At 37.9% G+C, this 23,676-nt stretch overlaps 1 protein-coding gene across 1 annotated transcript in view; it reads right to left on the bottom strand.

The window, feature by feature from the left end:
• The window catches only part of myom3 (myomesin 3), a 109,849-nt gene that overhangs the window by 9,329 nt on the left and 76,844 nt on the right, over nucleotides 1–23,676 (bottom strand). Inside the window, exons 19-29 of the mRNA XM_017695793.2 lie at nucleotides 19,935–20,061; nucleotides 17,538–17,719; nucleotides 15,677–15,791; nucleotides 13,574–13,730; nucleotides 10,339–10,445; nucleotides 6,844–6,888; nucleotides 5,813–5,952; nucleotides 5,545–5,689; nucleotides 4,963–5,022; nucleotides 1,502–1,569; nucleotides 864–971 (exon numbers count right to left, since the gene is read on the bottom strand). Of these exons, the coding sequence (XP_017551282.2) occupies nucleotides 864–971; nucleotides 1,502–1,569; nucleotides 4,963–5,022; nucleotides 5,545–5,689; nucleotides 5,813–5,952; nucleotides 6,844–6,888; nucleotides 10,339–10,445; nucleotides 13,574–13,730; nucleotides 15,677–15,791; nucleotides 17,538–17,719; nucleotides 19,935–20,061 (1,254 nt within the window). The remainder of the gene's footprint in view (nucleotides 1–863; nucleotides 972–1,501; nucleotides 1,570–4,962; nucleotides 5,023–5,544; nucleotides 5,690–5,812; nucleotides 5,953–6,843; nucleotides 6,889–10,338; nucleotides 10,446–13,573; nucleotides 13,731–15,676; nucleotides 15,792–17,537; nucleotides 17,720–19,934; nucleotides 20,062–23,676) is intronic.

Raw genomic sequence — 23,676 nt, 5'->3', positions numbered from 1 at the left:
TAGATTTGGGAAGTAATTGTATGATTGTTACATATAACCTCATATCTCCAAAATGGTAACTTTACAGGAGAAGGAAAAAACATACTCTACTTTCAAGGTAAGTCAATGGAACCAGACATTTTTTCAGATAATTTTGGGCCGTTTCTTTTGATCCATTTATCATCAAAATTACACACAATGTAAAGGACAACAGGCATTTTAAAACTGTCAAAAACTGAAAAACAATAGAGATACATTTTTTTTTTCGACAGCAGTGCTATTTTATTCAAATGTAAAATATGTACCACTTGAGCCAAGTAAATTAAACACAGTACTAAATCATTACGCTATCTGATCTTCACTAGTTTTTATTCTTTGTTAGCAATGTTAGCTAGGCTGTAGTTAACCTGTGTGTGATGTTGTGGGACCCATTTTCAATGTCCAACAAAAAAAAGAGGCCTTTTTTTATTTTTTCCACCCCACATTCCTTGGCCTTTGCTCATTTTCTGTGAAGATCATATAAAATATCGCATTTTCAGTGCCTTCACTCTTTTCACCACTCACACATTTATATTACACATGTGGTGTTGGGCTAAACCTACGGGAAAAAAAGTGTGGAGGTGCCGTGTCCTTCACTCTGCTCTTCTCCTACATGGCCTGCTGTTGGTGTGTGTGTGTGTGCGCCAGGCTGCTGACTGGCTACAGCTGCTAATGGAGATCCCTACGCTGGGCACTTGTGGTATTGTAAACATCTGGTATTTTAACATAAATTGTTATGACTGTATTGATTAAATAAACAATAACGCAGTGGGTCCACCAGCTCACTGAGTAACAAACACAAGGGTTAATATGAGCTAGTAGTTGTGTCAGTTTGAGGCAGGTACCTGAGGCACAGTGAAAGTGCTGACTCCAGATGGCTCAAACACAGCCTGTGTGATCTCCATACCATCTTTAAACCATTTCAGCTTTGTGTCCTTGCTCACATTCGTCACCTGCGTATGAGAAGGGAAGAAAGGGTACAGACATGACAAAAAGAAAAACAGACTAAACACACAATGGAAATCAGAAGATCAAACCCCAAACAGTACAATACACTACAAAAAATACACTACAAAGACCAAACAAAGACCAAACAAAGACCAAACAAAGACCAGCAACCTAATAGGGGAAAACACAGGGCTTAAATACAGCAGGGTTAACAAGACACAGGCGATTAACACAGGTGGTTACAATCAGGGGAGGGTCTGGAAACAAGGGGGCAGGACCGGGAAGAAACAAAACAAGGAATCACATGGACAAGACCAAAACAAAAGCACATGGAGGACTGGGAGGGGCCAATTGTGACACTGTGAATCATACACTAGTATTAGTGAGTTTCATTAAAGACTTAATTGTCAGTTGACTGTGTTGGCTACGCTGAAGTGGAAGTGACCTCAACATCACTTTTAGACCACTTTGTATTCATGCCTCACGTATGAAATGAATGCGTTCAAATGTGCATGCAAATCAATAGCACCATGACCTTGCATTTCATAATCATCTCACAGTCCTCCGTTACAGTCCAGGACAAAAACTCCTCAAAGTGGGGCCCTTGAGAGAAAAAACAAAGCACATTATGAAGCATTTAGCATTTTGTTTTGGCTATTCCACACTAGTTTATAGGCAGTAGTGCATTCGCATTTTGCTGCTGTCGGAACAAAACGTCGTATCTCCAAAATAGCAACTTTAAAGGAGAAGGAAAAAACTTCCTTTACTTTTAATATAATCAAATCCAAGTACTTTTGGGCCAATTCCTTTAGTCCATTCATCGTGGAATTTACATAAAATGTAAAGGATAACAGGCATTTTCAAATTATGTCAAAAACTGAAAAATGGAGATATGAGGTTTTGTCCCGACAACAGCGATTTAATATTTCCCGAATCAGCCCTGCAACGTGTTCTGATAACACCTAATATCACCATTTCGCTTTTCTACTGGAATGAGATTTCAAATATGAAAATAGGAATAAATCTCAAATGAGCATTAAAATGTGTCACACCGTGATAGGGGGATGGCTGCCAGTGGATGAACTCATAACAGCACATTTTATTCTTAATACATAGCCTTAAAGTGGAAACTAATTCACATTTAATGAAATGTGACCAGATTACATTACAGAGACTGATGGGTAATCCTTTACATTACTGTATTACAATTTTAATCAGCTAATCTCTAATGGAATACGTTTAGAAAGCGCAATCCTCAGGCCTGAACTGAATATTAACTTTGTGCTTTAGTCTGATTTCTGCCACTGCGGGGCCGGTGCTCAGCTGCCCTCATTTGTGCAGCAACCAGGGTTGCCAGATTGGGTGTTTTTGCACCAATCTGATATGCTTTTGGCTGGACTGTGTGTTTTTTTTCTCCACCACCTCCATTTTTCCTTTTTCATGAGGCATATTAATGTTGTTGTTCTGTGTCAAAAGAACTTTTATACATCACCGTACTTAGACACACTAGACTTGATGTGAAGGTTCCACTGCATTAACAGCCACATCCTTTACTTTCAAAGCTGTCTGAAAGTATGCAGGACAAGCCGATATGCACTCTCAATATATATACATACACCAATCAGGCATAACATTATGACCACCTCCTTGTTTCTACGCTCATTGTCCATTTTATCAGCTCCACTTACTGTATAGCTGCACTTTGTAGTTCTACAGTTACAGACTGTAGTCCATCTGTTTCTCTGATACTTTGTTAGCCCCCCTTTACCCTGTTCTTCAGTGGTCAGGACCCCCATGCACCCTCACAGAGCAGGTCCTTTTTGGATGGTGGATCATTCTCAGCACTGCAGTAACACTGACGTGGTGGTGGCGTGTTAGTGTGCGTTGTGCTGGTAGAGTTTTTAAGCACTGCGTCCACTCACACCTTGTCGGTCCACCTTGTAGATGTAAAGTCAGAGACGATAGCTCATCTGCTGCTGCACAGTTTGTGTTGGTCATTCTCGAGACCTTCATCAGTGGTCACAGGACACTGCCCACAGGACACTGCCCACAGGACGCTGACCACAGGACGCTGCCCACAGGACACTGTTGGCTGGATAGTTTTGGTTGTTAGCCTGTTCTCAGTCCTGACCACTGAAGAACAGGGTAAAAGGCGGCTAACAAAGTATCAGAGAAACAGATGGACTACAGTCTGTAACTGAAGAACTACAAAGTGCAGCTATACAGTAAGTGGAGCTGATAAAATGGACAATGAGCATAGAAACAAGGAGGTGGTCATAATGTTATGTCAGTGTATATATAATGAAACTCACTGGAGTACATTTCAGTACCTTTAGTCAGGGAACATATTTGTACCATAATCCATGAAATGAATGAAATGATATTTTCTAGGCTGTACCGACTCCACACACCCCGTCTCGTCTCCAGGCTTTTTATTTAATTGTTCTGTTTTAAAACATTCAGTTATGAAAAGGTACAAATACAAGCTTTTCACCTGGAAAAACTTATTTAAGGTTCACAACTTGACCTTAAATCCACTGTTGTACCTTTGAGGGAATATTTACATCATTTGTACCTTGATGAAGAAAAATATACCTGCACAGAACCTTTATTTCTAACAGTGCAAACCTAAATACTCACATATAACACACTAAACCAATCAAAACATGTGAATCAGTCCAACTAATGAGTTACCTACAGGGCAAACATGAAGTAGAAAGGGGAGGGAGCACTGCTTGCATTGCTGAGCAATTTCCCTGCTTTATAGTTTGGTAGTAATTTTCCACTCGAGTCTCAGTTTAGTATCAGTTTCCTCATTTGGGTCACAAAGTTTAACACCTTACCAGACCCCAAGTTTTATTACACACTTCTATAATCAAAGAAAAACTCCATTAGTTTGCATTGAAGTCCCTTTAGTTACTGAATAATAAGCCTTAGTAGGTAATAAGCCTGGAATGTTAAGGGGGTTTACCATAACCACATAGAACCATGAAAACTCAAAGAATCCTTTGCACAGTTCTTCACATCATTAAAGGGTTCTTTGGTTTGATGAAGAATGACCTGTAGATGGTTCTATACATAACTTTTTTGAAAAGGGTTCTATATAGCACCAAAAAGCAATCTTCTATTGTTATGACATTGGACCTGTAACAATCGAAGAACCCTTTTTGGTGCTATATAGCGCCTTTTTCAAAAAACTTCTATATAGAACCATAAACACTCAAAGAATCCTTTGCATGATTAAAGGGTTCTTTGCCTCATTAAAGGCTTCTTCTGATTGATGGAGAATGTGCTGTAGATGGTTATATATATAAGACACCAAAAATGGTTCTTTTATTGTTCCCGATGTCAAGCCTGTAACAATAGAAGAACCCTTTTGGGGGCTATATAGAACCTTTTCCAAAAAAAGTTCTATAACGATCCATGAACACTTTTGCATGGTTCTTGGCATCATTAAAGTGTTCTTCACATAGATGCAGAACGTTTGGTAGATGGTTCTATACAGACCTTTTTTGAAAAGGGTTCTATATAGCACCCAAAAGGGTTCTTCTATAATTATGATGCCAAGCCTGTAACAATAGAAGAACCTTTTTTTGTTCTATATACAACCATATAAAACACATTCTCCATCAATCTGAAGAACTGATGATGCATTAATGATGCAAAGAACCCTTTATTTATGCAAAGGTTTTTTTTTGAGTGTTCAGGGTTCTATATAGAACCATTTTCTTTACTAAAGAGCCCTTGAAGAACTGTTTTTTAAGTGTACACACTTTGTATGGTTCTTTGCAACATTAAAGGGTTCTTCAGATTGCTAGAGAATGTGCTGTAGATGGTTCTATACAGAACTTTATTGGAAAGGGTTCTATATAGCACAAAAAAACATTCTGCTATTGTTAAGGGTCAGAATGCTGCTAAACTGCAATGCATCTAGACAAGTTCTGAACTATCTAGTAACCCTGGCAGTGACGGGGTCTCGAGCTCTCGGACACTCACCTGCCCGCCTCTTCCAGTCCCGTCTTTTGGCCTGCGATTTGGCCAGGGTTTGCTTGAACTCTGCCAAATGATCAGATCAAAAAGAAAAGAGCAGGTCAGGACTATATCTGTACAAATGTCAGTGTTGAAACTGACAGTGAACTTTGATCACACAGCAAAATCCTCTGTGTTTGATTAAAACCCAGCCAAACACAAAGGAATACTGTACAATTTCATTCAACACTGGGGATTCAACTGTGCAATCAGCTTATAAAGCCTCAATCAATTATAGCTGCAGCTAGCAGACTGGTTATATGCTAATATTGCTGTGTGTAAGTTCAGGGGAAGCTCAGTTTTTGACTACTGAGCTGTTTAATTTTTAACCCCGAGAAGATGAGTTGAAGTTTTCCTATATGACACATAAGTATTTTCATGATTTACATTCACATTTACATTCTGTTCTGCCATTTTTGCCTTATTTCAATCAAACTATGACAAAACATGGCTGTTTTCTTTCTGAAAGTGAAAGATAATGCATATGAAATGCAAGCAGAGATGTGTTGAGGTGTTTGGAGAGCATTAATGAGAACAGTCTGAACGTACTCTCGTCCACTAGGACGAGGGTGAACTGGTTTTTGGCTCGGCCGTCCTTCAGCTGAGCTGTGTATGAGCCCTCGTCCTCTTTGGAAAGCTGGTCAAACACGATCTCCACCAGACCGTTTGGTCTGTCAAAGCTGATCTTACGAGCCTGCAGATGGACACACAGGATTATAACAGTACTCCACAGTGAATTACTGTGTACTGAATGTCCTGTAGCCCACTGAAGATGGCAAATATTTAACTGAATAGCTCATAATATGTGTATTCTTACTGGCGTGCTGGAGATCTCTTTGTCATTGAGGATCATGCGCAGCTCAGCAGCGCTTGACAGAGGCTCAGTCTGCAGCCATAACCGAACGGCCCCCTGCTCCGACACGTCCACTTGCCAGCCTTCAGACCGCAGACCAATCACTGCACACCGAGAGAATCACACGACCAGTGTGTTTTTATAGTTTTAATAACAAAAAAGTTTTAATAAAAGTTTTAATAAACTATAATATCCAGAATGATGCCTTCATTTCAAAAGTGGGGTTCAAATCTCGAAGCTGATGACTTCTCATGGATTTAGTGTGAATAGATAATTACATTATAATATTTAGAATTTAACCCTTGTGTGGTGTTGATGTGTTTGTTACTCAGTGGTCTGGTGGACCCACCACATTATTGTTTATTAAATCAATACAGCCAGAACAATTTATGTAAAAATATGTTTTTTACAGAAATTGAAAATATGTAAATGTGTTTAAATATGTTTTAAGCATAAGGTTCTTCGTTAGCAGCTGCAGCCAGTCAGCAGCCGGTCAATGCTGTCCACCATCTCGCACACACACACACACACACACACACACACACACACACACACACACATGTGACATCATTGAAAGTGTGTTATTTTATATGTTCTTCACAGAAAATGAGCAAAGGCCAAGAATCTGAGGTTGAAATAATAATAAATCGCACAATTTTTCTTTTGGTAAACATTGAAAACGGGTCCCACAGACATGAACACCACATAAGGGTAAATAACAGGCTGCTTTTGCAGTGTGGTTTCCCTGTAAGTACTGCATGTACCAAGGAGTGAACTTTAAAAATGTCATTTGGAAGCTGGTATTGGCTTATCTAGTGTTTTCAAATGGTGTAAATCCCAATAGAGTTTATATGACAGTGATGACCTACATACAATGTTATACACACAGTATCTACAGTATTAGAAATATTATAATAACAAAACTGCACTCCGGCTCTCAATGTGACCCGCAGATTCAATACAGACCAAATTCAGCCATGCATTCTTTCACTCACATGGGTTTCTGATCTGCCAGCTCAGCTCCATCAGCCTCTCCAGATCTGTGAGACGAGACACAATTGCAATGTCAAATTCAATTTCCCACAATCCCCCTGCCATCAAAACAAAGTAATGCGGTCTGCATTGGGCCTCGCCGTGGCTCTAGCTGCTGTACCTGCTGGAGATTGGAGAATACTGAAAGAACACTATCACCATAACACTGCAAAAAACGGCATCTTAACAAGAGAAATGATCTTAAATCTAGTCTAAATATCTAATATTTCACATTTTGAGGTGGTTGTATATATATTATAAGATTATTTAACTTATTTCTAGATGTTTTTTATTCATTTAAAGTAATTTTATTGAGTATATTGCAAAAAGTCATACCATATCAAGTGAAAACATCTTAAATCTGGCCCATATATATATATATTTCTCCTTATGAGATTGATGTTGTCAGGATGTTGTCAGAATATTTAACTTATTTCTAGACATTTTTACTTGTTTTAAGAAATGTATAATATGATAATATGATGTGTCATTATTACATGCAGATTATTTTACTTGCTTAAAAAAATATAAAAAGAAATCTTCACACTTAAAACAAGTAAAATGACCAGTTAATGGAATAAAACACATTTATGAGACAAAATGACCTAAAATGAGTAAAATATATCTAGAAATAATCATATATATCACTGTTGTTGGAAGAAAACCTCGTATCTCCAAAATGATAACTTTATAGGAGAAGAAAAAAACCTACTTTTCTATCAATGTAAGTCAATGGAACCAAAAATTTTCCAAGTCAATTTGCACCATTTTTTTGGTCCATTCTTTGTGAAATTTACATACAGTGTAAAGAACAACAGGGATTTTCAAATTATGTCAAAAACTGAAAAACAACAAAAATTGAAATATGAGGTTTTCTTCCAAACGCAGCGATATATATTCTTACAACAGTCTCATAATGAGACATACTAGATCCCTTGACTAAGATGCTTTCACTCGCTCAGATATAATTTTTTGTGTAAGATTATCTCACAATGTTGGCAGATAACCTTCTTAATAAGTTTCAAGTACATTTCTTAAAATATGCTAAATTATCCACTAATACAGTGAAATAATTTTACTCAATAAAATTACTCAAAACACATAAAATGTCTATAATTTAAATAATGTTACAATAAGCTTAAAGCAATCTCAGCATAAAGAATATTAGATATACTGTGTGAAAGTTTTAGGCATCTAAGCACATTTTTAAACAATTTACCTCAGCAGTGAGTTTATCACAGTATGCATTAGAATAAAGTCATATTCATAATTCAAATAATCATAAAAACAATAAAAAGTAACAAGAATTTCTTGGGTCCATTCTTTCCTTGACACCTTCACAGCCACCACAGAGACCTGTTAATATCATCAATTACATCATGAGCACAAGAAATGATTGGTCAAACCAGAAATTGCTTTCTAACTGCATATAATACTGGGCTTCCTCCAGTTTATAAATGGTTAAACAAACAAACTAACATCTATAAAATCACTTTTTATTATTTATATGATCATATATATATATATATATATATATATATATATATATATATAAATATAAATAAAACCATTATTAATTAATATTTTATACATTTTTATTCAAATATTAACACTTTTCTCAGCAAATAAACACAGACTACACAAATAAATAGATTTTGAAAATGTGTTTTGGGTGCCTAAAACTTTTGCACAGTACTGTATCTACTAGATTTAAGATTATTTCACATGCCAAGCTATTTTTTTTTTCACAGTGAAGAGCAACCGTTCCAGTCAAAACCTGACTGAATGTACGCTTTTCATAATCTTAAAGAAACTGAAATGCTTCAATGCTTAAAATTTCTAACACACATAGAAACAGAGAAGCTGGTGACTGGTATAAAAATGATAAAAGTCAACAGCAGGGCAGGGGTGGAAAATGTTGTAAATTTGAAAATGTTATTGAAGTGTTTAGATTAAAATTTTGACTAAAATTGAGTGTTATATCAGACATACAGCAAAGTTTGAATGAAAAAAAAAAGACAGAGCTCTAACAACAACGCACAACTAACTGTTATTATTGGACCTATCTGTTTGGGGCTTGGCCTAATATTCTAATGAGCAGGCTTGATTGACAGTCCTCAGTTCTACATTCCCAGCCTCTAACACCACAAAAACAGAACTTAACAAGCATGAGTGGAGAAACATGTGAAATATGCTGTATATATGGTGGTGTTGTAGATCTGCTGTGTCCACTCACTAAAAACATTTTCCAGCTGTTATATAGCAACGTCTCAAAGAAGGTTTCTTATGCACTTTATTGCTAGACATACATCCAATGAATGTTGGCATGGTTATTTAAACAAGAAGATGACATGCAGCGAGAAGGTAGCTCAGTTATGCTTGCTGTGTCAGCTTTCGCTTGGTGGTTAGCTTTCTCTCAGTTTCACTGCTTGAACAGAGGGAATGGCAGCTGTTTTGTTAAAGCTGTATGGGTGGGACACACGTCAGCCTTGTGACTAGTCAGGATGCTGCTCACACATTCACTGTCCAAGATTGGGACTACTCAGTTTACATCGAAAGTGGACAGTTTTGGTGAAATCCACAGGTTATTTCTTCATTACTGGAAAGCTGTTAACAGCATATAGCTTGAACATACATGTTCACTGTTTGCTTACAAGAGCAAGATTTGAAAGATTTGTATTTTACTGAAACATTATTGAAGTTTAATACATAATAGGACTTTTACTCAATTACCAATTTAGACTTTCAATGCAGAAGTCTGTGCAGGGTTCTTTCTGTCACACTCCTGCAAGATTTCATCCTACTCCTGCAGAAAACCATCATCATTTGTCCCGCTTGGGCCTGCAACTGAAACATTTAGTCCCGCACCCTCCCGCAGTGGGCTGGTTACCCACCCACTCCTGTTGAAATGTGAGCTTAGGGTCTTAATTGTCATCTGCACATATGCTTGCTTTTCACTTTCCCCATAAACATTTTCCTTAAGACATTTTAATCAAGTCACTAATGATAAATAGAAAACTTAAGGCTAAAATATTTTTTGTTTATTTTCTTTTGTTCAACAATCAAACGAGTTGTAGTTCCTTTAATTCAATTAAGGAAATTTTACTTTTGTTAACTTTTTACTTTGATATGTATGTTCATTGTAGATACTTTTACTTTTCATTGAGTTTGAAATTATTGTGGACATATGCACTTCTAATTAAGTATTGAGATTTGATATTTGAGATTTCAACATAGTATCCATACTTTCCCTCAATTGCAGTGTCTCTGTAAATATTCCACCAGTTTGTAGCTCTCAGAGCTTTTACATGCCTCTAAAGAAGGAAGACAATTAGCTTTCTATTCAAGTAGAAAAGAGTAAACAGTCAAAAAGTGGAGACTTAATGCTGCAGCAGCTGCGTCATTTGGTCAGATATTAGTCTGGGCAGAGAGAGAAGAGAGATCACAGTGGTGCATACCTTCAGCGGTGAAACTGAAGCTGGAGGAGATGTCAGGCCTGTCCATCATCTCTGCAGTGTAGAGGCCCAGGTCCTCCTCTGAGGCAGCACTGAAGGTCAGAACAGATCTAGGACAAAAATACACATCTGTATCTTTACTGCTTTACTACAACTGCATCTGTGAGACTTACATAACTTATCTTTATGACTACCACTACATCTTACCACCTCAGTGCCCACAAATGGACAACTACTATTCATTATGCAAAGCCTATTGCTGTTGTTGGAAGAAAACCTTGTATCTCCAAAATGGTAACTTTACAGGAGACGGAAAAAACCTACATTACTTTTAATGTAAGTCAATGGAACCAGATTTTTTCCCCAAGTAATTTTGGGTCATTTCTTTGTGTCCATTCTTCATAAAATTTACACAGTGTAAAGAGCAACAGGCACTTTATAAATTATGCCAAAAACTGAAAAACAGCAAAAATGGAGATACAAGTTTTTCTTCCAAAAGCGGCGATATCCATGCACCTTAAAGGAACAGTTTGATGAAAAATCAATTTTACACAATTTTCTAAACGGAGCTGATCAGCAAAGACATGCTTGGCCTCCATGGTTTGGTGTTTCTTTAGTTTTATTCTAGAGCTACGGGGCTAATATTGTTAACAAAAATTAAAAACCAATAGCCACAAAATTTTTTGTGCGTAAATACATCCCCAAACCACTTGTCTGAAGTAACTTTCTATACTATAAAGCTTTGCTCATTGTAATAGTTTGCAGTAAGTCACGCTGTGCTCTAAACCATATTGAAAAATCGGCTGTACCTTAATGAAGACCAGGAAGCGGTTCGAGTGGATTGAGAGAAGTTTTGAGGATGTATTTTCACAACAAGTTTGACTGGCTATTGATGTCTACTGTTTATTAGAAAAGTAAGAGTTTGAGAGAGGTTTTGGGGATGTACGCTCATTGTCAAAAATATAGTTGCACCCAGAAGGAATCAATCAGCAGGAATGAAACTTGGTGGCTAGGTTTGACTTCATGAGACACACAAATGATTCAAGTTTCACGCAAGGATGGGCCTTGCTGTGCCTCACTGACTATTTGAGGTTGTCCTGTTGCACATGCTTTCCATTATCACATGTGCTGTTGTGTTGGTAGTGTTGTTTATTCAAATAGCGATGATGTGAAGATGATGAAGAAATCTCCGCTGACACTGTCTCGCTTGCATAAAAAAAGAGTTTATTGCAATTGATATTGATAGAAAGATCGGCATCAAAATCAGACACCCGGGTTTGTCTGAGAGAGAATGAATGGCAAAGAAATGTCTAACAAAAAAGTCCTGAGTGGCCACTTTTATATCCCAGTTGTTTACGTAAAAGCAAGACACATATGGAACTGAGAAAGAGGGAGAGAAAGGAAGAGAAAGGGGCACCCTTAATTTAAACTCACCATATGAAATTTCAGAACCACACAACTGGATTATATGAGGCCCCAAACTCATAATGTCAGATTTCATATGAAAGCTCAGATACTTCAGTAGCATCCTTTGCAAGCAAAGTTTGCCTCGGAGAAAAGTTCAAAAGCAATTCAAGTAGTTGGAAGAGTTTGAGAGGGGTCACATCGTGGGGCTCCGTGAAGTGGGTTGGTCTTATCGACATATTATGTGCCATACTGGTCATGCGGATATTACCATAGCAGGGTGTTGGGGGCAGTGGACAGAAGAAGGCATGCACCAGGGACATGAAGAATCTGGGAGACCTACTCAAACCACGGAGAGGAAGATCCGACAGGTTGTCTGACATGCATGAAGTAACCCAACAGCCAAGATTGCAGACAATCAGCGAGTAGTGATGCCCCTCCTTGAGCCATCCTGTTAGTGCCAGCACCATTGTCAGACAGCTGCACGATGCATGACTGCATGCAAGCAGACCGTTATGATGACTGCCGTTAACACCATGTCAACATCGGCAAAGACTGCAATCGTGTCGTGCCATTCAAGGAGTGACTCAGAATGGCACTGGGTCATTATCAGTGAAGACTCCTGCTTTAGTCTTGGTGGAGATGACCAGCGAATCGGTGTGTAGCCTCCTGCTACCCACTTCAGACCAGCTGCCCATGCCCCAGCTGCCACCACCTGCCTTGGACTAGCTGCCCATGTTCTCATAGACTCTTAGTTCTTCCTAATACCAATATTACTGCTATTAATATTAGTAATATAATCACTTGTAGGTAGTTTGACCAGAGGAGGATGGGTCCCCCCTGGTTCCTCCCAAGGTTTCTTCCTCAGTTCTGAGGGAGTTTTTCCTTGCCACTGTTGCCCCTGACTTGCCCACCAGGGGGGTTTTTGTACATTCTTACAGTGCTGTTGAAACTTTGTCTTTTCTGAAATTCTGTAAAGCTGCTTTGTGACAACATCCGTTGTAAAAAGCGCTATACAAATAAATTTGATTTGATTTGATTTGATTTGTGTGGAGGCACCATGGCCAGTGCGTGTGGGGTGCTATTGGATGCACTATCAACACTCACAAAATCTGTAGAAACTGTGTGAGAATATTCAAGCTGCATGGGCTGGATTATCGCAGGACACCATTAGGAACCTTGAGATGTCTGGCATGTTGCGTTGTAAACATGGTGGCCCGACACCACACTGCTCAATAAATATTGCTCAATAAATATTGCTCATATCAGTCTAAATTTTTAATCATTTATTGTTCCCAGTAACCTTTATCTTCATTTGAAGTAGCATTGCAGTCAGACACTTTCTTCTGGGTGCAACTGTTTTTTGACTATGAGTGTAGTTACAGAAAAGATTTGGGTGACTATTGACATCTAGTGTTTTTTTGAGAAGCATGGGTTTGAGAGAAGTTTTGATGTATTTGCAGTAAAGATTTGAGTGAATATTGACTTCAATTATTTTGTTAGCAATGGTTGCCTTGTAGCTCCAGCATTAAACATCTAAACCACATCTGGGGAAATGTATGACCATTTATTTTTTCCTGCCAAGCCATTCCATTAATCACATCTTTTCATGGCTTTTCTAATGCTTTTTACACTTTACCACCAACTTAACCACTGCATCTTTATGCCTTAACATCTTGCCTTTATGTCTACTGTATGTTTTTGCCAGAGATACTTCTTGTCTTTTCAGCATCTATGCTATATGTAGATCTGTGACAAACATAATTGCTCAGCATTATACATGTACTTATTAAAGCACTCCAGGATGAAGTTTGGACTGCATTAATGGACATACTTGTTTTGCTTGGTCTCCAGATGAGCTCTTCCTGCATCAATAGCCTCTGTGTAGTTCTTACTCCACTTAATCTGGCCTTCATCCTCTGTCTCAGGTGCCTCAAAGCTCAGGAAGATGAAACCATCATTATCAACTCCAATCTCGATGTCTTTTGTTCCTGAGAGTTACAGCAGTAAAGAAGTGAAGGAGCATGTTTGCTGTTCAGTGTTAATGCGTTACTATAATGAAATACTGAGCAGAGACTCAGACACTCTCTGTCATAAACACACTATGGATTCACACCTCACTCTATCATAGTGCACTCTATTATGAACACACCACATAGACCTATATCTTATCCTACCTCTAATTAATGTGCAGTGTCTGCTGCTGACAGAATGGTACAAGTGCAATACATACACAAGTTCTGTGCAATATCTGTAATTATTACTGTGAAATATCTACAATTTCTGTGCAATATCCAGTCATTACCTGCACAGAAATATACAATATCCATACAACTGCATGTTCCTTAATCCTATATATTTTTTATATTTTTCTTCAGATGCCTTGTTTATTTATTTATTTCTATAGTATATCATATTTTGTATTTTGTATGATGCACATCTTTGTCTACTTACTGCACTTTATCTGCTTACTGTGTATTCTGCTGTAACAATGCAAATTTCCCCCAATGGGATAATAAAAGTCTATCTTATCTTATCTTACTGACAGTTCAACCATGCTGAGTTCCAGGGAGCAAAGGATCATGTATTTATAATAAAATTAACATCCTAAATAAATTTCTAATAAAAGTAATATCTACCATATAGTTATAATAAAAGTAATATTCAGAATAAAGTTCTAATAAAGCTACTACCCAAATTGAAGTTCTAATAAAATGAATATCCAAAATATAGTTCTATTAAGATTAACATTCAGAATAAAAGTCTAACAAAATTAATATCCAGAATGACATTATAATAAAATTAATATCTAAAATGTATATCTAATAAAATTAATATCCAGCATGAAGTCCTAATAATTTATTTTATCCAAAATAAAGTTCTAATAAAATGTATATCTAGAATTACATTCTAATTAAATTAATATCTGGAATGACGTTCTAATATAATTAATGTCTAAAATATGTTTCTAATAAAATTAAAAGGCAGAATAAAGTTCCAATAAAATTAACATCCAGAATGAAGTTCTGATAAAATTAATATGCAGAATAAAATCTAATAAAATTTATATTTAAAATAAAGTTGTAATAAAATTAATATCCAGAATGCAGTTCTAATAAATTCATATCCAAAATAAAGTTGTAAAAAGAATTACATTCAAATTAAATATATATCTAGAATGAATGTCTAAAAGAATTTATATCCAAAATATAGTTCTAATAAAATTAACATCCAGAGTAAAGTTCTAACAAAATTAATATCTAGAATTACACTGTAATAAATAGATATCCAGAATGAAGTTCTAATAAAATTACTATCCAAAATATTGTTCTAAGTGTGACATGTAGAATTATTTTCTAAAATTAATTTCCATAATAAAGTTTGACTGAAATTAATTTCCAGAATGAGGTTCTATTAAAATTTATATCTAGAATAAAGTTCTGACAAAATTAATATCTAGAATTGCATTGTAATAAATTGATATCTAGAATAAAGTTCTAATAAAATTACTCTTCTAAATACAGTTTTAACAAAATTACTATCAGAATGAAATTCCAATATAGTAACATCTAGAATTATATTCTAAAAAAACTAAAAACTAGATTACTTTTTAATGAAACTGATATGCATTTTTGTAAATACATTACTCATAAAAGTATCTTATTATTTTACCTTTTATTAATTGAAATATTAAATGCAACATCTAAACAATCTTTTGGGGTGTAGTTCATAATATTTAAATACATACTGTACAAGTTATTGTTGGATAAAGTTGTTATTAAAAATATGTTGGGTCAGCACACTGTGGGCTTCTTTAAAGGAATAACCCAGTATTTTTCAACCTGAAGCACAACAGGTTTATTGTCCATAGTCCCTGACCACACAGATCAGCCAGATGAAGATTGAAAATGAATAGTATTCCTTTAAATGAACTGACCTGGCCTGGTCTGGGCTGCGACTGGTTCAGTGGGTAGAGAGGGTCTTCCCACTCCAGCGCTGTTGACCGCAGACACACGTAGGCGGTACGTCTGACCAGCTTGCAGCCTGGATATCTAATAACAACATTTAAATCTCACATTTCTCTTGCTTTTTACAGTGTTATTCTGTCCCAGTCTGAGCTTTCATGTCAAAAGATCTGCGTTAGAAGTGGCTTCATCATCATTTTTTCAGAGAAAAGTTCACACTTGTGGTGTTGCTTCTACAACAGTTCCAGGAAACAAATGGTTTCCATCAGTTAGAACAGGAGAGCAGGCAAACAAGCATTGTATCAGACAGATGGGCCTAGAACTTCATTTACATTACAGTCATAGCTTTATTTACAATACTGACAGCCAGAGGAGAAGCATCAGGGCTTCCAAGACCTTCAGGGAAAGCCTAATGATTTCTAAGAACTAAAAAAAATATACATAATTTTTATTTAATATTATCACCACATCTCTCATATTTAAACTGCAATAATAGTAGTGATACTTTTATTTTATTATTAAGTTTTGTTCGTAAACATCTTTAAACGCCCAGCGGAAAATGATTTTTTTTCTCTATTGTATCTAAGTAGACCAAGAAAAGCTCTCCCTTTGGTTAGGACTTCAGGAGCTGGACTGAAGACCTCACGTTACATTAACTACCAACATAAACACCATGTGACAGAGGAATCAACCAATCACGCTTTGACTTACAGTGGAAACTATTTTTTGAGTAAAATGTCAGCGTAGTTCTTCTGAGAATGCTAGATACATCACTGACTATGAATACTGATTATGAGTCCTAATGAGGTACTGGTTGGTTGTTAGCAATGGAAAATAGAGGTGGCAGCTCTATGACAGGACTCTTTACAGGTAGTCACTGTAAAACTGTTACATACAAGCTCAGATATATGCTCCAATGTGCTTCAGATGTCTGTGTTTAATCTAGAATGGCCAAAAGATATTCACGTGTATTAGCATTAGCTAAGCCTAATGCTAACCTACTATAAAAACTCTCATAGGGGCACTAGCAGAAATTAGCATTATCATAGCATTTTTCTAGTTTTTGACATTTTTGCCAAATTGAGGGTCTAGCTTTAATACGTACGGCTCACCACTGCTGACAGCAATGGAAGAAAATGTATGCACTTATACTGTATTTGATAGAAATGACCCAAAATGACTTGGAAAAAAGTCTGGTTCCATTGACTAACATTAAAAAAGTTTTTCCTTCTCCTGTAAAATGACCATTTTGGAAATACAAGGTTTTCTTCCGACAACAGTGATAAGTAATAGTGTCTGTTTGTAATATTCTCATATCATATTGCACTTACAGGGAAATATATTACCATATATGGAATAATATTTATTTTCCTTTTTAATGTTTGAGGTTTAGTCTGATTGACTAATGCCATCAGTGAAAGACAGAAAGGGCCTTCTAGCATTACACAGGCCAGATCTAGCTAACTGTTCCCAACTAACTTTAATTCAGCATTAGAACACAACAACTTTGGTTATACCAAAGTATTATTTTATGACAAACATCAAACGGGTAAAAAAAATGACAATTTCATTTCAGACTACATGATGGCTGCTGCTTTTAGTTATGCTACACCTATTTTTCCATGTTTGCAGATAACAGTATATCATACAGAGTCAGAAGCCACATACACAGGTCTACATAAGATTACTGAGCAGCTCCATATGTATAATTAGCCTGGAAGCTCCTGTTCAAAACTAAAGAAACCAAATTTAGAAACTTGACTTGATTAACTGACTGTGTTTGGAGTAAAAGGGGAAAACTGTGTTTTCCTATAAGAAAAGCTACGTACGGACCTTTAAGTGGGTGTCTGTGATTGGCTCCTGGGTCACTGCAGTCCAGTCCTCTGACTCCTCCCCCTCACTGATTTCCACCACATAACCAGTGAGTTGTGACTGGCCTCGGTACAGAGGCTCCGCCCACATCAAGACTAGAGACTCACGCCTCACCTCTCTCAGCTGCAGGTCATAGGGGCAGCCTGTTAGTGACACAGGAGCATGTTATTGCTTTTGAAGTAAACAAACAATCAGATGAGTTTAGCAATCAGTCATACCAGCAGAGTGACTCTCAAACAAGACTTCAATACAACTTTCTGCTAATGTTAAGTATGAGTTAATGAGAAGAAGCTAAACTATAGATGGACCTTGTGACATCTGTACAAGACAGAATGCCATGTAGGGCATAATGAGCAGGTTCAATCACTTACAGCTGCTCTGACATCATCAAAAACATCAGACAAATGAACATATTCATCCATCCATCATGTCAGTTTACTCATCTATTCACTATCCAACCATCCATCCATACATCTATATGTCATTTTATCCATTTATCCTTGGACGCATCAATCCAAACACCCATTAATATGTTAGTTCATCCATCCGTCTGTCCATCCATCCATCCATCCATCCATCCATCCATCCATCCATCCATCCATCCATCAGTATGTCAGTAAAACCAATCACCCAACCATCCATTCATCTTTCTCTCCATTCATCAGTAAGCCATCCATCTATCCATCCATCCATTCATCAATCCATCCTTCCCTCCATCAGCATGTCAGTTTATCCATCTATCCACCTCTTCATCCACCTATCCATCCCTTTATCAGTATGTGAATTTATCCATCCATCTATTCACCCATCCATCCACCCATATATTCATCATCTATCCATCTCTCCCATGGTATGCCAATTCTTCCTTCTATTCACCAAACCATCTATTAGTATTTCATTTCATCCATCCATCCGTCCATCCATGCATCCATTCATCCATCCATCAGTATGTCAGCTCATCTACATCCATCAATCTATCTATTTATCCTTTCATCAGTATGTCAGTTTATGCATCCATCCATCCATCCATCCATCAGTATGCCATCAGTGTGTCAGTTCATCTGTCTATCCATTCATCTATCAATCTATCCACCCATCCATCCATCCATCCATCCATCCATCCATCCATCCATCCATCCATCCATCTATCCATCCTATGGTATGCCAGTTCTTCCTTGTATCCACCCATCCATCCATCAGTATGCCATTTCATCCATCCATCTATTCATCCATCCATCCCTGATTAGTATGCTAATTTACTCATTCATCTATCCATCCATGATATTCTTTTTGCTCCTCACATTCTCTGGCACATTTCTGTCCTCTGTAAGGGGGAAAATGTCATCCAGGTAATAAAGCATCATGATTCAGGGCATCAGTTGTTATTCAGAGGAGAAACAGTATCTGGCAGCCTCTCATTCTGGCAGTGGATGGGAGTGTATTATATATGAACCCTCATTGCCTGCCAAATAAAAAAACACCCCGTTAATGTGAATGTGCCGTCACCGGGGACAAATAAAGGAAAAATAATAGTCTGTATCGATCGGCATCCCACAGGGGCTTTTCACAATAACATCCACACAGACACGGCGGCTGTGGCAGGATAACAAACAATAATTATGTACTCCAAAGCTCTGACTTGGCTTTAATGAAATATCCTGTTTTTTCTGTCCTTTTAAATGCACAGCAGTTAATTCTCTTAACGATGTTCAGTCACGTTTAAATTATTAAGAACCCGGGGAGAACCTGTTCTGTGGAATTAATAGCCTGCACCTGTCTCTATCCGTTCATTAGGAAAACTAGCGCAGCCATACCGATATACACGAGCGACCTCTGAGTCCTCTGCACTGTGACAGTGGAAATAAATCTCCAGCACTGTAGCTTTAATTGGGTTTTTCCTCGTCCTTGCTTATGGATGTGGGTTTAAAGGGCCCATACTCCACATTTTTCTTGCATTTTACATGTTTATCTACTTATGTTTGTATAGTAATTTGTTGCATATTTTCATTTTTTCTCTTTATTCCTTATAATTAAAAACACTTTTTGATACTGTGAAAGGATCCATCTGCTTCCTGACAGCCAAGAACAGCACAACGTTTAATCGTATATATATCTCTTCTATAGACTGTAGAAACAATGCTCTTCATCACTTCAATGGGAATGGGTGGGGCTAAACTGCTGTGGGCTGAATGGGTGGGGCTAAACTGCTGTGGGCTGAATGGGTGGAGCTAAACTGCTGTAGACTGAATGGGTGGGGCTAAACTGCTGTGGGCTGAATGGGTGGAGCTAAACTGCTGTAGGCTAAATGGGTGTAAAGAAAGTATCCTTATAGAATGACCTAATCTGTGATGCTCTCACCAGGTTCAGGCATCGTCCACTGCTCACACAGAAAAGCCTCGCTGGGTCCAGACGGTTTACTGATTCCAATGACGTTGGATGCAAAAACACGGAACTGGTAATAGTGGCCCTGTTGAAGACCAGACACCTGTGAAAAAGACAGAGACGAAAGAGCTGAAATAATGGATGAAGTCTGATTCAAAGTCAAGACAGCTCAAGCTTAAAGCAACATACAATTTTTTCAGCAGTGTTCAATCAATTTGGCAATCAATTTCAGGCATTTGGGAACCAAGAGTCGAATCCAAAGCCTTGGACTAAATTGCACACAGGTTTTCTCACATATAGTGAGATAGTGGATTGCAGAATCGAGACGATTGCATGGATTGGACTCCATCCATTCATATCACTTAAAAAGGGAATCAGGGTTGCATCCTTAATTTCTGGAATCAAACAGCACTACATGCTGCTGACTGCATGTCTCAGTCATCACACATTTGCCAGAAACTGAGTGGAGCTGTTACGATGTTTAGTTGGAAACTTTCTTGTGTGGTTCCTCACACTGTAGGACACACTGTTATCTATAAACATGGACTAAAGAATAGATACAATTCAGACTTTAAGGTGGGCTTGGGCTACTACTGGTTTTACCTATCAGTTATGCTAATATACTTTTGTACATTTTGTGGCAAGTGATTTAAGCAGTCAGAGTGGTGCTAATTGGTGGCTATAAACCTCCATTGCTATTTTAGCTTCATAGTTCCAGTGCTAGGACAAACAGCAAAACCAGCATAATGTCATTTTTGGAACAAATCCTTGTATCTCCAAACTGGTGAGTTCATGGGAGAAGGAAAAAGTATTAAGTTTTAATGGAATGTAACAGAGAAAGAATTTTTCCAAGTCCTTTTTGGACCATTCCTATTGGTCCATTCATCATGAGTGCGTTTATGTCCAATCATAATTGGATTTCTGCAGGTATCAGATTATTCAAATGGTCATATAAACCATTATATGGTTAGAGGGGCGGCACGGTGGCATGGTGGGTAGCGCTGTCGCCTCACAGCGAGGAGGGCCTGGGTTCGATTCCCTGGCCAGGTGATCAGGGTCCTCTCTGTGTGGAGTTTGCATGTTCTCCCCGTGTTTGCGTGGGTTTCCTCTGGGTTCACCGGTTTCCTCCCACAGTCCAAAGACATGCAGTCAGGCCAGTTGGATGTGCTAAACTGCCCCTGGGTGTGAGTGTGTGAGTGTGTGAGTGTGTGAGTGACTGTCTGTGTCTGTCTGTCTGTCTGTCTGCCCTGCGATGGACTGGCGACCTGTCTAGGGTGTATCCTGCCTTCTGCCCAAAGACTGCTGGGATAGGCTCCAGCACCCCCCCCGCCACCCTAACGGAGAAGCGGCTTAGAAAATGGATGGATGGATGGATGGATGGATGGATGGATGGATGGATGGATGGAAGAAGAGGCTGGGTTTTCCTTACTAGTCAGATTTCTCAGTGCATGTGAAACCATACCCTGGTTTCTTTTGGATTTCTCAGTCTGCGCATGTGCAAAAACAGACCGTGGTACTGGAAATAAGTGAGGCAAGCGTGTATTTGATTTCAGCGTCGCTCCAAAAGTGTTTTGCTGCGTCTCGTGGCAACACTGCTCACTTATTTCCAGTACCACGGTCTGTTTTTGCACATGCGCAGAGTTGCCACGAGACGCAGCAAAACACTTTTGGAGCGACGCTGAAATCAAATACACGCTTGCCGAAATGAATGTACTTCATCTTGGGCTGGTTAGGGTACCAGCCTTGTGACCAGAAGGTCGGTGTTTCAATCCTCTGTGCTGACAGTCTGTGACTGAGGTGCTCTTAAGCAAGGCACCTAATCCCCAACTGCTACCCGGGTTCTGCGGATAGGGCTGCCCATCGCTCTGGGCAAGTGTGCGCACTGCCCCCTAGTGTGTGTGGTGTTTCACTGCATGGATGGGTCAAATGCGGAGGTGAAATTTTATCCCGTTGTGGGACTAATAAGGGTCACTCAGTCTTCTAGATGATGTATGTTCATATTTTCAGGTAAAGTGGCAAAATGTTTCTTTTTAAAAGGCACGGCATGAAGTTTGAGTTTTACGTTACATCTATGTCACGTCTTCTTCTGAGTTTATTGGCTGGTTGTAAATCTGATTACTGTCTGACTCATGTAGACCTGGAGTTTCACCATTATCTGATTACTAAAGTGCATATAAACACGTTGATTGGATTACTGACAAAATCTGATTTTCTGCAGTTATCAGCTTATGAAGTGGTGGTTGGAGAGTTTAGTGGGTAACACCTCTGCCTTCTACACTGTAGACTGGGGTTCAATCCCCTGTTTGGACAAGCACCCTACACTATACCAATAAGAGTCCTTGGGCATGAATCCTAACACTACCTACCTGTGTAAAATGATCAAATTGTAAGTCGCTCTGGATAAGAGCGTCAGCCAAATGCCATAAATGTAAATGAAGTGCATGTAAACACATTCAGCTTAAAGGGCAGGGAAACCGTGGAAATTAGCTAAGATAGCAGTCAGGACTTACTGACACCACTTCCCAATGTTGGTATACTGTATTTGTGTAATGAATGCTGGATATTGTCATAAGAAAACACTGACGAAATATATATATATATACATATATACTGCCTCTGTAACAGTGGAGTTCAATATGGACGCCTCATCGAGATGCTAACAGTTTACACTACGGATCCCAGTGTATATAATCAGAATCACACTTACTTGTGATTGCACGTTATAATTAATCTCAGCATCACTGTTGGGCCTGTTTGGTAAGCTGTGTTTAAAGATGTTCCACTGAAGTGCTCAAGCACTCAGAGATAGTAATATCTAAAGGGCATTTAGGAGCATTGATCTCTCCACTTATTGCTTCATTGAGGGCCACTTATCCTGTGAAGCACTTATCACATCTGCATCTGCCTGAGTCTATAGCACTCAACAAACCACAATTTGATGAACATAATTAGGGGAACTATCCTAATCTTGGTCATACAACTGTAGCATTAAAAATACGGTATTAATAATATTACACAGGTAATAAAGGCTAATAAAGGCTGATGCACTGTTACCAAATCAATAACTGAATAACCAAATTAAAGGAATAGTTTGGCAAGAAAACATATCTATTCAAAGTTGTTACTTTTTCAATTTTCTCCACAATTCAGTGGTGGAGATGTAAACAAAGTTGATTCACTGTAGAAAGACTTACTAACTTAGATTTCTTTACAGTGGTGGTGATAGGAACCAGGGGTTGCCATGACTACAACACAAATATAGAAATTTGAATTACTATCCAAAACCACCAAGTTTTTTTTGGGGACTATTTTGCCTCACATTGGCCACTACTATGAATGTATTAAAAAAAAAGATTTGTATGCCAAAATTTTATCTTTAAAATATCGTAAAATAAATACATTTTCAAAAATGTTAAATTCTAGGTTAAATTTTTTGGAAAATAAGTCATTTAAGATACTAAGTCAAAATTTTGAGAAAATAAGTTGGTACTTTGGCATAATAAGTCATCATCACTTTTTGAGATATTAAGTTAAAAATGTGAGAAAATAAGTTAACATTTCAACATAGTAAATCATTCTTTTGAGATCCTAAGTAAAAATGCTGCATGACAGCATAAGATAACTATAAAATAGCCATGAAAATGGACAAAGGTTTGTTACATAGCTAAAAGAAAATGAGCTGAAGTTTCTGTCCAATGCCTAATGGTGCCAGCAGCTC

The sequence above is a fragment of the Pygocentrus nattereri genome, chromosome 24, assembly GCF_015220715.1.
Source record: "Pygocentrus nattereri isolate fPygNat1 chromosome 24, fPygNat1.pri, whole genome shotgun sequence".
NCBI lineage: Eukaryota > Metazoa > Chordata > Actinopteri > Characiformes > Serrasalmidae > Pygocentrus > Pygocentrus nattereri.
The sequence above is the reverse complement of the archived record's forward strand: the minus strand, read 5'-3'. Positions and strand labels throughout refer to the sequence as shown.